This window comes from Buteo buteo, chromosome 15, assembly GCF_964188355.1.
Source record: "Buteo buteo chromosome 15, bButBut1.hap1.1, whole genome shotgun sequence".
In the NCBI taxonomy this organism is placed as follows: Eukaryota; Metazoa; Chordata; class Aves; order Accipitriformes; family Accipitridae; genus Buteo; species Buteo buteo.
This window is the reverse complement of record NC_134185.1, coordinates 26,470,409-26,487,230: the sequence shown is the minus strand read 5'-3', so window position 1 is coordinate 26,487,230 and position 16,822 is coordinate 26,470,409. Positions and strand designations below refer to the sequence as shown.

Here is a 16,822-nt window from a genome sequence, read left to right as displayed (position 1 = left end):
TTAATCATTTCTGGAAGGCAGTGGGGGAATGCTGCTGTGTCCAAATGAGGGCAACGAATAGCAGGATACCTGAGCTAGCCATTGGGGAACGGCAGGTTAAGACAGAAGGTGCACAAGAGACCCTTTATCCTTCTGGAGCAGCACCTGGGGGCCAGCCAAGATACCGGAGAAGGTCTAATGGCACCTATGCTTAGACACCTTGGAAGGAGTTGTAGGTTAATCACCTCACAGGGGAAAGAAGTCCTCAGCACAGCAAAAAATTATGCCCTGTAGTCAAGATTTGCACTGTAGAAAAATCATTTTAGGCTAGGAAAGCAGAAAGGAAAGAGGCAAGGAAACTAATGACCCCGCTTTCATAAAGCATTTATTTTTTTTTTTATTTGAAAACATTATACAGGCATTACATTGCCACAGCCAGTCCATATAGGTGCATGCAAATATCAAAATGGAGAAAGGTTTGTTCAGCTTTTCGATGCAGGATTTGGGGTTGGGATTTTGTTTGCTTGGTTTTGGTTTTGGTTCTTCCATCTGCGGTGTCAAGATTAGTGTGCTTTATTATGGCATTTAACAATAAAATCCTACCCATGGGGTAAAATTTATATTTGTAGCTAGCTCAGGAATACTAAATGGTTTTTAAAAAAAGGAAAGAAAACGATACTACACGCTTGTCAAAATGTTAATAGCACAAGTTAGCAATCTCTACACTATACATTGAAACTTCTTCTTATGACACAGTGGTGCAAAATTTTCAATTGCTTGGTCTATCGTTGTGTGTTTCGAAACTTTATAGCTGGAACAAAGACAAGGTCTGTCTCCCAGTGAAGGTTTTCATCCAGTAGCAGAAAATGACATCAGTCTTGCTAAGGGCTGCTCAGGGCCAGCAGTGGAACAGACTTTCGGTTCCTTCCAGTTTGTTCAGGCAAGGAGCCATACAGAGCTAGAGCTGTCCTACGCCACACAGAGAGTAGCTGCCGGTTAGATAGCCGAACCTTTGCTGGTGCGTGCCGAGGTCTCAAACTGCAGAAAACAAGCGGGTAGAAGTAATGTTTTCCTTTCCTAGACCTCAGGTTTTCAGTCAACAGTTACTTGTAAAGCTATACTGCTGTTTCCCTTTGAGGTCCATCCAGCACTAGCACGCTGGTGCTTATCCAAGTATCCCCCTCGTTTAATGGGAGACACGGACGGCGAAGCAGCCCCGCTTTGCCCATCAAACTCCTCCTGCGCGAATAACGCAGGGGACGGTGGCTGGGCGCAGAGCGCACGCCGAAACTTTCGTAACTCACTCTCGTACAACTGAGCCTTTTAAAATAGCCTGTAAAAATGGCTTCAGATGGCACCTCTCAGCCACCCGTGGGTCGCAAAGCCTTGTAAGTAGGAACTCCCAGCCCAGGGACCCGGCCGGGAGATGCCTCCTGCCCAGCTGTTTCTGAGAAGACTCTAACAAACATCTACAAGTTAGTGTCAGAAAAATGAGGAGGGGGAGGCGGAAGGACTACAAACATTTGGCTTAAAAATAAATACTAAAAATGAAATTAACCAAAACAATTATGCAAAAGGAAGGAACTGTAAACATGAAACAAACACACACGCACGCGATCCTCAAGGTTCTCAGACCAACACGGGGACTAATGTTCAGAGAAAGGTATTTAATTGGTATAAAAGGTAGCAAAAAAGACTGAGATGACAGGTGCCCACCAGTGTGCCTCTGGGTACCTGAGGGAGCCGTGGCGGTTGCAACCAGAGCCCCTGCTCCTGGGGAAAGGACGAAACCCACCTCCAGTCGAAGCTCTCCCAGGGCTCGACCCGAGGACGCCTGCTGGCCCCTGGGCACGAGGGCTTCACCCGACCATGCGCTTCCCACCTGGACTTCCACCCCACAGACCTTACCCTGAAGTATCAGGTAATCCTTCTTGTGTGGCTTTTAATTTTGTTTTCTTTGAATCCCGTAGGATTTAGACTTTCCTTAATATCCCCAGAATACGGACTCTGTTTCTCTGTAGGAATCTTTTTTTTTTTTTTTTTAAATCCTCAATGGTTTAAGTGAAAAAGCTTGGAAACATGAGTGCTAAAATGATTAAATAAACAGAAGGCAGGGGAAAAAAAAATCATACATTTGTTATGAGTTTAAAACCAAGCCATTTTAACCGAGGTTTTGGGCATGGTTTGGCAATACTGCAGACCCTTCCCCCAGCTGCAGCAGGATTGTGGCAGACAGCCTAAACACGGTGGGACAGAAATCACCTCTTCTTCTCATCCACGGCAAGCATAAGATACAACATACTTCTGCTGTTCAATAGCGTTTTGGCATTTGCCACTTCACGTATATTATGCGTACATACTTCTCCCAGCCTGCTTCAGGGAAGTCCCTTCTATATTAAAGCAGAACAGGACTATAAAAGATGAATGTTACTTCAGCAGAAATTCATCCTGGTTGGTTGAACTGTGTGGCCTTTCTAATCTCCAGAGTACAGATTGATTTTTTTTTTCTTTTAAAAATAGAAATAGGTAAGTTGTATTTTTCAAACATGAAGCCCTACATTTTTGCTTGTGACAGACTTCTTCAGCAGAATAACATTCAAATCAAATTTATCTTCTATGCCCACAAGCAAAATATTCATCAACCCTGCCATAAACTCCATTTTCAAATACAACGAATGTATACGCACTTTTACAGCACTATTGTGTACTTCGTAAACTCCTTCCTTCTGAAGAGCCTGAAGCATTTTAAAATAACTTGGTCCCATAGCACCCCTGTGAGGTAGGTAAAATATCATTGTTCCCATATATACAGACTGGGAAACTCAGCCACACAGAAGGTTAAGTCATGCCCAAGGATCACGCAGAGATGTGGCAGATCCGTGAATAAAACCAAGCTCTCCTGGATCCCTCTCCTACCTGTCAGATGTAAGATCATCTCTCCTTCCTTAAATTAAAAATAGATGATGGATGTTTGATGAAATAATGATTTCCTCTTATTGGGCTCTCAGAAGAGCAAACATACAGGCAGAGATGGATTTTTCATGGTGGTGACTAAGATTTCCCCTTTCTGATAAGGCTCCTGGAGCAGAAGTACAGTTGTGGAACACACTCTTACTATTTTCACATGTCCCCAGGAATGTAAGAAAACTGCTGAATTCTTCTGCTAGTTTTGTAGTTAATGAAAAATAATTGCCTGCACCCTGCTGATATGAATGCCTTTATGCTACTGCAGCAACACCAGCAGATGGTCCAGTCTTTCTGCTCATGAATTCCTCACTTAATCTTCCTGATTTTTACAATTTGTGGGTTTTGGGGAAAAACTGACGCATTTCTAAATAGCTATTGTTAGCATAATGAACCACAGGAGACTAAGCAAACTGGAACAGCAGAAGGCGCCCTCGATGCACTGAGTATCTAAAATAAGTGCCCTGATCCACATGACATGTCATCTTACCATGGAGAGGTACAATACATAGGAAACTAGAAAATGCGTTTTTCTTTTTACAGATTAAAATTTAAAAAGTAAGAAATCTGTGTTAAGTCACGACTACAGAGAAACTAACTCCCTGTCACCTGATGCAGAACCTCAGCCGCTAGGAAATCTGCCATGGATCATAGAGAGGTCAATGCTTGAGTACTTCACTGCTGCAAATATAGAAAGGCTAAAATGCTCGCCTTATACCTATTCCTAGAATAGAGACGGATATTGTAAGTTGTCCCTTCTCTGGATTCATGGAACAGATTACCTAGAAAGGGCAACTAGACAGATAGCACAGATGAATTCATTGTCTTTCCCTCACGAAATCCAAGGTGCTAGCAAAAATGTGTCAGGGTGTTGCTACCACGAGTAACCCATCTATTTTGTGCAAACAAACAAATCTTAGAGAGAAATTAACAGTGACTGCACAAGTGTATTTGCTGTAAAAAGGTGGCTTTTCCACAACTGGTGTGGCTTAGGCATAATATCACTCAGTGGGTGCAATAACACCCTTCTATGAATTTCTTTTTGTAATTTCAGCTTAGATATTGAATATCTTTCGAAGGCAGTTTGACATTAACCGATTCATACACAGCAGTTTGTATTGCAAACATGCTGCTCGTATCATAAACGAGGGACTGGCATCTCCTTGCAATGAACACCCTGGAACGAGTAGTTTGTATTTTTATGAGCTTTCCTTATTTGCTACCTTGCAGCTCACCGGTGTAACTGCACCTGGTAAATACCTTTCTCTATGTACAATACAGAGATAATGGATATACGAGCTCCACTGAATCATCAGCAGGTGATCAACAGCCCTGGGTTTAAGCGACTCTAACGTGAGGCTCCTCTTCTGTCTCCTGCCCCAGGCTGGTGTATGTTACTGAAGGCTCCAGCTGGCCGGTGGCTGGCAGGTCTACAACAGGTCCTGAAGGGTTCCGAAACTGCTTGTACACCCGAGGATCCTGGGCTACGTAGGTGGACGTGGAGGAGTAGAGCACCAGCCCAACAAGGATAGTGAAGAATGACAACAAGTAAAGTCCTGAAAACTAAGCAGAAATAAGAGTAGAGTCATTAGACACAGCGCCGGTTATCCCGAGCTCATGAAGACCCACAGACACGGGTAGGCACAGATCCTTGTTTTGGCACGCACCGCACGGAACAGACCTCCTATCACTGGGATGTCGACTTTCTATGGGAATGTCTCTTTGGAAGCCGATTTGCTCCCATCAACTCCCCTGTCTTCCACAACCAACCAGTGCCTTCCCATGGCCCAGGCATATTAAGTATTGATCAGGTGGGACTTGGGAAAGCTGGGCTCTGGTCACAGATCCAAAGCTGATTTTGTTGTGCTTTTAGACAAGCCAACCACTTCTCTGAGTCCAAGTTTCTCTAGCTCCAGTGTGGAGTACTCTCATCTACAGCTGTCTGACACATAGTGGACAAATCTGCAGTTAATTACAGCTAAACCACACATCTGTGAAGTATGACATGCTGTTGGTAATACAAAAATATAATTAAATAAACATTTAAATATGCATTTAAAACACATATATTTTAAAGAAATATATATTTTAATAAAGGCACTTAAAAAGCCCACCTGCAACTTCCCTTGCTTGTAAACAGAAAGCAGACACTAAAAGATTTAATGTGAGTTTGGATAGGATGAACTTCAGCTGTGACACATACTCTGGGTTGACCTCAAGGAGTTTGGAAGTATGTATGGAGGGCAGTTAACTGAAAGCTCAGGTACCCATATTTTGGCACACAGCTCCTCTAGATCAAAGGTCAGTCTGAATTTTCTGACATAGCCAAACTCAGTGTGCCTGGACTAAAAATACAACACAAATAGCCTTTTTGGCAATACATTAGTCCTTGCAGATAAAGGTAAAGGCAAAAGCAGGGTTTCAAAAGCACAGACCACTGGATATCAGCTTTAGATACTGGGTTCCTCCTATGGGAGACACAAAAATGCCTTTAAGCCCGTATGACTTGTCTCCCAATCCTAGACTACAAATAATTGCTTTTTGCATGCTGTATGTGAGAAGCCATGAAGGACAAATTGCAGACCCAACTTGTTGGTGGGGATACAGAACCGATTTGTATTCAGTGGGACTTTAAAAAGTGCCTGTATTCTGCAACTGTCAGGGATCCGTACTTGAAAACCAACAACTGGCTGCAACCTGTTATTAGCTGCTCTTCATGAGGTACTTCACTATTTTACATGTTTTTTTAATCCTGACTATGCTTTGACAGATGCCCAATTTGTTTCCTCTGGATCACTTTAGCACAGCACAAAACGGATAGACTGGACTATATTACCTTGGAAGCTTTTTAGCAATCTGCCTTTTATATTTAAAGAAATAATCATTGTGGAGAAAGTAAATTTTACTTAAGCTAACTTTGTAGCTATGTTAATTCGTTGCCATTTAATAAACCTATAAAACCTGCGTCCAACTTCCCGCCTGCGGAAGCATTTGGCTTTTTTACAGAATGCACAGTATCTTTGAAAGCTTTGGACATACGACCCATGGTGATATATCTGTATGTGTTTTTGTTTCCCACAGCTAGTATGCAGGTTTTAGAGGGAAAGGACCATAATGGGGAGAGTTCAAAGTGTGTCAGAAGGATTACAGGGTAGGAAGAGTTCTGCTTTTCATCAGCTGTTAATTGCTTTTTCCCAGGAGTGTCACCAGGTCTTCACGTGTCATCTGGCAGTATGATTTGATGTAATCATCCAGCTGTCCCACCAGCCGCAAAGACAGTGTCGAGCCTCTCGCCCTGCGACTGCTGAGGGATTCCTCCCATGTGCCAAAGCTCTGAAAGGACTGTTTAGGCTTAGGTCTCCCCCATGTGGCAATCAAATCCCAGTCAATCGTTTCAAAGCATTTTCCAATTGACTTTTTTTCCCCATTTTCAGTTCAATTTTGCTCTCAGCACTTCCCCCCCGCCTCGCATGTGAACTTGGGTACCACTTGGCAGCAGTGGACTTGACTAAGCTGAAGCAGAACTCAGGAGCCAAATGAATCCAGTTTCCCAAGCTGGGAACTAGTTCCCTAGCTTCCCACTGTCCCTCCTTCCCACCTTATGCCTGAATTTCTCACCCCGGACAGCCAGCTGGCTTGCTCCACTATATAACCAGAGTGCCAGCCAGATTTGTGATTGCCTTGTGTCCTGCTGTGAGGAATCTGTGGGTCTTCCAGCAGCTAAATGTGCCCTTTTTCTTGCTCCAGCCAAAACCAATTCACTTTCATTTTAGTTCGTGGCTCCAGCTCTACCATATCCCCTTCCTCCCGGCCATAGCTCTCGTTCCTCTCTCAGGGGCTTCCTGCCAGTGGGCTCTTTTGCTCGATAATATTCTCTCCACGGCAGTATGTCCCCCAGTGGCAGCTCTCCAGCCTGGGAGAAAGGGTTTGGATGAAGCTGGGGGAAACCTAAACAAAGGCCTGTGAATCATTTGTCTTTGGTATCTATGCACAGCTAGTGCAAAGAGACCTGGATCCTGACAGCCCTATAACAATTCCAACTTTACCTTCCTTAGAAAGAAGTTAAGGTTCAGGCTGGATTGTTTTCTGCAGCGGCTCTCTGCAGCACTGAAGTAGAAGGGTTGTTAGTAAGGTTAATATGGGAATATATACTGTAGGTGTATGAGAAATCTCTGGGTTTTGTCAATACTCTGTCATATTGACCGAAAGTCCCTTGAAATCAATGGGTATTTTCCTCCTATTAAAACAGCACTGAATCCAGCAGTGTGATGGGAGGGTGCAGATTTAGTTCATCAAATACAAAATCTGTTGTTCACTGTACTGTGTTCCTCAGACTCTAGCAGAAATCTTTGTATTTTATTGAAGATAGGACTTCCAGGTACACTCTACTGCAATGTCTACACGTAGGTTTTGGAGTTTTTTTATCTCGACCTGCAAACCTCGTATGCTGAGATTCACTATTAATAGACAGCAAAAGAGACACATTCAAAACCAGCAGAAAGAGCTACTCCCAAGAAATGAAGTGAGAGAAGGTAATTTTTCATTGCTACCCTCTACACAACTGCAGTACCAAACTGCAGGCCCTCAGGAAGCGTGTAATTCCTCTCTGGGTCTAAAAAGCTACTTGAGAATGATTTTGTGCTTCATTTTTCTGACTTCTCTCTCAGTGTCTACAGAAACATATTTCCTCTAAGAAAAATATTTTTAAAATATCCAGATTTGTACGTCTCTCCAAATCCCACTTCCCTCCATGCTAAACAAGATAACTGTATGCTGCTCAAAGAGTAACATGGTCAGAAAATGTTTAGCTCAGATTAGCTAATGGGTGTCACACACCCTAGAGTAAGCAACCAAACAAATAACTCATGTTTCTAGATCATTAAATAATTTTACTATAGATTTTGTATCTACACATATAGGTACATATGTATATAAGCTTGTTTATCATGTAGTTTACTGAGATACCAGATGACTTCGTGATTAAATCAATGATCTAACACTCTCGAGACCTGGGATTGATTTTCAGCCTATGAATTTCTTTTCTGAATCAAAATGATTTTAGATGACCCTCAGTTTCTTACGCATTTAAGAGACAGTAACACTTGGTTACTGAATAAAGATGGGTTTACAGACTAAAAATGGGAAATAGGGATATCATCCTCTGAGGAGAAGGCAGAGACCTCCTTTACAGAGGAAAACTAAGTGTCTTAGTTACAACGACATTTCAGATTTCGTCGCTGACATGAAAGGCATCTGCCAAAACTTACTGAGCAGTCAAATTAAACAGCTAAATCAGCCCTACAGATCTCACCATGGCTGCTCCGCTCTGACATCTGGGTGTCTATAAATGCTTCCCCAACTGTGAGTATTCAATATGGAACATGCAAGGACATGGACATGTTGGAGCGAGTCCAGAGGAGGGCCACAAAGATGATCAGAGGGCTGGAGCACCTCTCATATGAAGACAAGCTGAGAGAGTTGGGGTTGTTCAGCCTGGAGGAGAGAAGGCTCTGGGGACACCTTAGAGCAGCCTGCCAGTACCTAAAGGGGGGCTACAAGAAAGCCAGAGAGGGACTTTTTACAAGGGCATGTAGTGATAGGACAAGGGGTAATGGCTTTAAACTGAAAGAGGGTAAGGAAGAAGTTCTTCACCGTGAGGGTGGTGAGGCACTGGGACAGGTTGCCCAGAGAGGCTGTGGCTGCCCCATCCCTGGCAGTGTTCAAGGCCAGGTTGGATGGGGCTTGGAGCAACCTGGTCTAGTGGAAGGTGTCCCTTCCAACCCAAACCATTCTATGATTCTGTAATTCCGTGACTTCGAAACATTAAAAAATTAGGAAAATGTAAAACATGTGTCTTCTCTAGATGTTATTGAGAACCTGTGGTGAAAATAGCTTACAGTAAACTACCATTAATTTTCAGTGAAGCTAAACATACAAAGCAAAACCTAGACAAATGTAACAAGATAACATGTATAACAAGATTTTCTCAGTCCATCAAAAGCCACACTGATTCTGGATGAGTGGATGTTTCTGGTATTTATTTAAGAGACATTCCTTAGGGACCCAGTACTTGAATGCCTTCCCCCAGCCAGGCTTAGCAGAAGAGCTAATGACATCTGATGGCTTTAGCTGCAGAAGCAGGGGTCTTAATCCTCGCTCCGATATGTGCTACTGCAGAACCCTGCCAGAAAATCACTGCAGCAGCAGTAAGGTCTAGCTGACCACAGAAAATAAACGGTGAAATCAGTCTGACTTTGTCATCCATGCACAAAGACTTTTACATTAAAAAAGAAGAGAACCCAAACACATCTGCAGTGTTGTTTGTTTTTCTTAAATAAAATACCTTACAACAGTGCTACATACAATTGTGGATGAAGTTTACAAAACCCATTTGAAATTTAGTTTATATACAGTACTTTTGTTCCAAGTGTATCAAAATTACGCATTTTGGGAGTAAGTCAAGTATCACAAGATTTCTAAAATACAGAAGATGCACATAAAAGCATTGGAAAACTTAAGATTTTTAAAGATCCAGCATGAACTATTAAGCCTTTCAAAATTTGCTCCCCACTAGTTCTTATTCTCTACTTCTATTATCTCTCCGTGCAAAACTTGTCTTTCATATATCCTTAAACCATTATGGCTAAACCACGTCTATTATTTCCACTTGAGATTCTTACGCATTAAAAGTAATCCACTTCAAAAGGTAGGTGCAAAAGAAACTTCTGGCTGGGGAGCAAACAGTGCAGCTGATTTCATCCTCTTGAATAGTGATAAGACAGTAAGAGTAGAAGAAAAAAAGAAAGAAAAACTGTTCAGAAGGCAGTACATTCATGCCCAGGTCTGGAGAGAGCGACTCGTTCTTCAGTACACAGATTATGACTTTAGAAGGGAAAGCACGAAGAAGGGGCATAGAAGAACGGCTGTATCACAGCGCGGAAACGCTGCGCTGACTGACTGACTGCTGCAGAGGGAATTTGCAGACAAGTAGTTCTGCCTGTCACAGATGTCCACATCCACTTTACCACTGACACGAGGGCAAAACAATATCCAAAGTGACAAAACGAGACAGATGTGAGTCTGCAGAGAAGCCCACACAGACAAAGAAATTCAATGATTTGCTAATTTTGGTTTTTCACTCAGCTATCATGATAATGATCATGACCATTATTACAATGGTTATGAAAATGCAAATTCTCTTTTACCCGGTCCATTGAACTGGAAATAGTCTGCCGGAGCAGACTATTGGAGCTGCGGCGCTCCAGTTCCATTTGTATTTCACAACAGCAGCTGTAGACTGAATCTCTTGGTAGGTAATATGAAGCCCAGCTCCTAGCCTGTGGCAACCCAACTGTGCTTTTTAAGTCTTTAAAAGGAATTTTTCTGTTATGGGACTAATTGAAAATTTAGAATTATCATGTTTCATATATTCAGTGATAAAGTATGAAATGGAATAACTACCTTTTCCCTTACCTCGTCCAGAAATTCTCCACATTTTAACAAAAATGAATAAAGAAATCAGGTCTATAAATTCAAATTTTAAACCTTATAGAGAAGTGATCTCCTCAGAACCACACTGATGAAGAGGGACAAAAAGGTATGTATCAAGCGGAATTCAGTTAGTCCCCTATTTCTGTTGACACCCTCCGTGCTCTCCAGACAGGCGGTTCCCACCACCGTCTTACTCCAATCAGTGGGTCTGTGCAGTCTGATGAACCTCTCTGTTTTCCGAACTAATTCCGTTTGTAGCATACGCTGCACAGCCCATCAAAGCTAAGGCCAACAGGGGTTCCTGCACCGACTTATGTCTCTTCCCCCTGGGTAATTTCACACATGAGTACCTGAGCGGGCTGAGCGAAGGGAGTTAAAACCAAATTTCTCTCATTATCTTTTATATACCAAACAGACATTTCCACTCGGTTTGATGAATTGATGGAGAGACTGAGCTTCTTTTCACACTGTTTTCTATTTTCCCCTCCGATACAGCAAATGAAGTTCACCGTGGCCAAGCGCAGAAGTTGCGCCGTGGGATGCACCCACTCTCCAGCCAGGAAGGGTGAGGGCTCTCAGAGCTATGAATTCACACGGTGCTTTCACTTGCATAGCTGGATACCACAGACATATTACTTTATTAATAGGAACGGGAGCCAGCGCCCAAGTCATAGCTCATAGTGCTCTCTGGCAACTCCCTCAGCTCAGACCCACGAGGACCTGGCCAGATTTGTCTTAGGTAGGGACTGTGACTCACTCAAACTATTGCTGACTATTTTTGTTCCAGCCTGCGAGGAAGATGTCCATTTGGGATTCAGGGTCTGCCCTGCTCTTTGTCGGGAGAATGATCTGCTGGTTTAGCCTCAATTACCGCTGTCTACCTTCAGGGGTGAAAGAGAAAGACCCGACCTTTGGCTGATCACTGATCCCAGGTGGGAGTTATGGGCAGAATATTTCTAGGAATACGTAGACATCTTTCCAAACGGACTGCAGAACTAAGCTTTAGGCAGGTGATGCTACATCTTTGTCATCAACAGAAACTGGGGCAGCCACCAAGAGTGAAACACAGAATTTTGTAAATCCCAAATGCAAGCAAACACCAGAAGGGCTGCTGTGAGTTTTCCAGACTGTGTTCGAACAGATAAAACTCATTCACCTGAACCTTTCTATGTCCTGCCAGCTCTCTCAGATCTTTAATCCAGAGATCCTTAAAGGGACCCAAACCACTGAGATTCGGTTTAGCACGCCTTCTCAGCTCTCCAACTGCAGAAAACTGAATGCCCAAGCCAAAGCGTTGGTTCTCTGGCTGAGAAGGGTACCAAGGGGTGCTGGCCAGCCTCAGTAACAACGATAACTTCTGGGCAGTGAGTCTGTCCGCTACCAGCAGGATTGCATTGTCTTCACACTTCAATGACCTCCAGCTATTTCCAAGGCAAACTGTGAGGATATATAGTCTTAAGTGATGACTTAAGGTTCTGTCTTGCCCTCTTAACTCAGCTGGGATGCAAAGTGAAATTTGTAGCTAGTTCCTCCACATCTTTTTTTCTTTTCTTTCCTGTCCATTGGCAGTCACGTAAGAAGGTTTTCACTGGATGAAGCTGCAGGGCATGTCTCAACACATCATTGTTACTCATGCCAGCCAGAATCCAAAGCAAGAAGCATCTGGCTTGCTTCAATAACAGTGAAAACCTGACATTGGCTTCATTGCCATTTGGTGAAAACAAAGAAGCCAAAAGAAGTTTTGCCTCTGTCCTTTCACGCATGAGAGAAAGGCCAGACTCCTCAGTTCCTGCTGCCTGCTTGCACCCTCAATATGCTGTAACCCGGATGAAATGCTGCCCGATACTATGTCTTATACTGAATCGCAAATGTTGCACAGAAATTGTGATGTGAAGTAATCATATGACACATTTTCTGTATCTTCCAGTTGATTCTCAAAGATCCTGTTCTAGTGTTTGCATGTTTTACTGTAGGTAAAACATAGTGGTCTATGCCTTCTGTCTTCTAGCAGCACCCTCTTTTTCAGTCCTTGCATGGTATCTGCTGGTGGGCACAGTTTAGCTGGTAAGACAGTGGTGAGTGGAAAGTCTTAAGCTCTTAGATGCTGAGGTTATCTATATGGGAGAAAAATGAGGAGCGGGTTACCAGAAAACTGTCACCACAAATTCTGTTAAGATTTGGGAAACTTCATAGTTTTCCTGGAATTAATTGGTGGCATAAAACAAACTTATGGAGAAAACTGATTGCATTTGGAGAAAAATCTCCAAGGTTGATGTAGGCAGCTGTAAGGCAAATACTGGTTTTGCACAAATCTGCATGATTTCAGGCTTCACAAATGATATCATTTAGAAAAAATTCATAATAGGCTGTACCTTCTAAATACATGCCTGTCAGGGCAAAACATTTGTGTGAAATGGCTTATCTTCCTTTCCCGGGTGCCGGGAGAGATGGGAATGCTGCTTTTTCTTCTGTTTCCCTTTGTTGTCTCTGCCATCAGATGTGAAGAAAAAATGAGCCTGTGTTCAGTACCCCTGCGGTACCAGCAGTCTGTCTAATTAAAAAGTGCAAGGTAGAATGAGTCCTGCAATCTGTTTTAATCTTATCTTATCTACATAGGAAAGAGATTTTTGTGTGACGTTAAAACACTTATATTACACTGCTTTAATTTCCTGTGAGCATCCTTATTGTGGGATAAGGGGGCTTCGTTTCTGGTTATTTTATATCAATCACTTGGCAAGACAGTGGTAAAGCAATTATCCTTTTAAGTGCTCTTAATACAAAAAGGAGAAGCACAACTATAAAAATAAAAACAATTTCCCCTCCCCACTTTTACCTTTCAATATTCTTTGCTGGTTTGCTCTATCAGCTGTCAGTTGCCATGAGTCTTTCTGGTTTTGCGTGTAAGTATTTAATACAGTAGCAGCTGTCTGCTGTACTCGATTCTCTGTTACTGTGTATGAGGCTAATTGTGTTCAGTGTGTTCAAAACCAAGGTTACAATAAATGACTCATCTTGGACCCTTTGTTTATATTTTTCTGCTGAATCTAACAATATATTCCCGCAGTAATGTTCTTCCAGAATGGCGTTCTTTTCTCTCAGCCATACAAACGGGGAGCGCTCCTACCCTGAGAAACAAGGAATACGCAGCTGCCGTTACCCTTACCACGAGTGACTATGTAAGTTGTCCGGAGGGAGCGCGATACGGCTGTTTCGCGTCGGGGTTCTCTGTGGTCTGGCGCGTTTGCTGCAGGCAACGTGAGGCCAAACTCCAGGGGCTCCAAGAGCTCTCAACTGAGTCAACTCACAAGACAGAGGCACCAGGGAATCAGAACAGCGAGCACGCCCTAAGCTGGCAAATCCAACTCCCCATTACCGCGTACAGTCAGACCACATATTCCATCTGGCAAACACGCCCCGTCCTCCTGCAAGCATTATTCAGGTTTTTGGCCACTCCCCCCTAATCTACTTGAAGTCTGTTCTGGAACCTCCCTGCTGTGATAGCCAAAAAGTCCCCCTAATTTCTATTCCAAATTTATGCATTCTCCATTTCTGCTCATATGTTCTTATGTCTTTAGCTCGAATAATTCTCCTTTCCTCCCTCTGAATTTATAGATTAATTTATATATGTTGAGCTACCATAGTCCCTCCCAGTCCATCAGAAATCAAAGCTATGTTACATACAGCAAACATTTTTTAGGATTTGCACATTCAGTACGTTGCTAGTGGACACATGCTTACCCAAGGCTTTGGAGCAGATAAGAGAAAAAGCTCTGTTTGGCTCTCTTGAGCTGACCAAAACTCTCTGTAGCTGCAGCTAGCAAAGTGCTGTCCTGACATGGTAAGTTGTCCTGTCCTACGGCATTAGCACTTCTCCATCAATACTAGAAATACCTAGACTGACCCATTTGGAAACAGCTTCGTCACAACCCTGCTCAAATTCCTCCCATCTGTTGCCACAGACGTTAACCTCACACTTTGTGCTTCATGGCATTTCTCAATGTCATCCAGTTTTTGTTGCCTAATTATTTTAATCCTTCTTCCTACTGAGGGTGCCAAAGCTATTACTACAGTCACTACGCAAGACTGGTCTTCAGACCAACTCTTTGGGACCTCCATCAGTGAGCTCCTTCTAGTGAGCTGTGTCTCTCTCGGCACGCTGCCTTGTCCTTTATCTTCACTAGCCAGTTTCTTACCTAGCTTCCAGTCTCTACAGTGCTAATCCTGTTCCTTAGCTTAACTGATAATTTTCTACACTGCATCGTACGAGAGCCTTACAGATTAGATCTGCCATTTGACTTTTGTCTACAAAAATCTGTTAAATTATCAGACAGACATCAGGTTTAAATTGGATGATTTACCTTTTGTGAACCAGGTTGCATTTTATCCAATTTTCCTTTTATCTCCACGTCCCTAATCATTCCTCCCTGGTGTCTACTTCTGATTTTAGTTTATTGCCTACTTCATATAAAATCCTTCCAACTGTCTATGTTCCCAAGCTTGAAAGTACTCAGATTATTGTGTTCTGTTTCTACTTCTGATGTAGTAATTTCTATTTCTATTACTTATTGTGCATTGTCTTCATATTTAACTCTTGTCCTTACTGAATGTGACAGAAGGTCCCAGTTTTGTTTAGGTGCCAAACTACAGGTTGTTTAATTTTGGCCTCTGCTGTCTTTGCATAGCGAAACTTTCTTCTCTTCATATACAAGAACTTTTTGCTGTTTGTTTCACTTTCTTCTTCATTGCCAAGGTCGTTTTATCTTTTACAGCAATTAGACTTTAATCCTTTTCTATTTCACCTGCACAGTATCAGTTTTCTTTTGTGATTATTTTTTATTCCTTGTTTTCTCTCTGTTTATTTCTAACAATTTTTTTAAAAGGATGGTTTGTCCAGTTGCATCCGGAGCTTTTCCCTACAAGTTCTCCTCTTGTACTTAAGATATAAAATCCAGATTACTTTAAGTCAAAGCTATTTTAAATCCCCTTCAGACCAATTATGAGCCTTTTAAACACCTGAAAGAGCAGGTACTCTTGCTTGCTAAACTTAACACATGCAGGTGGTAGGAAAAACTCCAGAAGTTTACTCCAGTTAATTAAGGTAAGTTGCTTAACAGCAGTGCTGATGACAAGCTTTTACCCCATATCACGGGTTTGAAAGCTTCCAGTTTAGTGGGAAGGGGGAGTTTAGACATAAACAAGATGCCTTTTGAAGACTTTCTAGCAGTTAATAAAATACCCTACTGCTCAGATTGAAAGCACATAGAAGTGATGTCTTCTGACTGATGTTAGGTCTGCCTGTTGACCCATTCCTTGATTTTGGTAGGAAATAGAAGGTAATTTGGATGTTTAACCCTGTATGTCTGTAGCATACATCGATTTGGCTGGTAGGAGGCACAACTGGAGTAAGCGCTTCAATCCAGTTAGTTAATCAAAACAGATAAATTAATTCATTCCCAATTTTACATATGTTTCTTCCTGGTGGCTTATGGACCATGTGGATGGCCAGGCATAATTCTTAACACACTTCCTAAATATTCTACCTTCTTTTCTGGTCACTTCTGGAAACAAGGACTTGCTCAATTCCATAAGAAATCTCCAAATCTATAATGCAGTTCTTGCATTTAACCCTTGCCATTTGCTTTCAAAGATGATTCCATCTATATCTCTGGGGAACTTCTAGCCTTTGCTAAGGTGGAAATTGCATTCAATTTGAAGAATCATAATTTGAAAATCGTTGTAGATTTTCAGTAACTGAACCTTATTTAAGCTTTTGAATGCAGCTGCTGCTTTGCTAATTCATGACTTCTTTTTTGGCTGTCTCCTCTGGGTTGCAAATTATTGCTGAGGTAGGTAACTCCACACATTCATTGTACTCTCTTGTCTTCAAAAGTATGTTCAACCTGGGAAATGCTGAGGTTTTCATTTAACCCCCCCCCCCCCAAATAATTATGAAACTAAGCCTTTTGGTCTTTGTTTTCATATTCACTGAGTATCATTTAGAAAAAGTATGTTGTCAGTAAGATCCAGTTCTTTTAATAGGATGCCTTTGTTATGTTTTTCTGTCTGCACTTTTTCTTGTAATAAAGGGCAGTATTTGTTACAATATTTTTTGGTTTCTGCAGTTCATTCAAACTACTTCCTTGTTCTCTGTTGTTATGCATTTGTATTGCTCCACTCTCCCCAAATTTCCTTTTTCAGCCTATGGTCACCAGCACCTTTAAAACCCACATGGTTTTGTTGAAGATTTATCATTCAAGAGTTAATTATTTCCAGTAACAGGAAGATTTCCACTAATATGCCTGCACTTTCATACTGGGTAAGAATTATAAGCAGTTCGCCTTTACCTTCCACATGACTCCTCTACTTTTTCCAAAACACTATTTATTTC

At 42.2% G+C, this 16,822-nt stretch overlaps 1 protein-coding gene across 1 annotated transcript in view; it reads right to left on the bottom strand.

Moving 5' to 3' along the window:
* Positions 1-303: 303 nt before the first annotated feature.
* The window catches only part of SLC35F1 (solute carrier family 35 member F1), a 253,824-nt gene continuing 237,305 nt past the window's right edge, over positions 304-16,822 (bottom strand). The window contains exon 8 of the mRNA XM_075046836.1: positions 304-4,506. Within this exon, the coding sequence (XP_074902937.1) occupies positions 4,282-4,506 (225 nt within the window). The 3' untranslated portion in view covers positions 304-4,281. The remainder of the gene's footprint in view (positions 4,507-16,822) is intronic.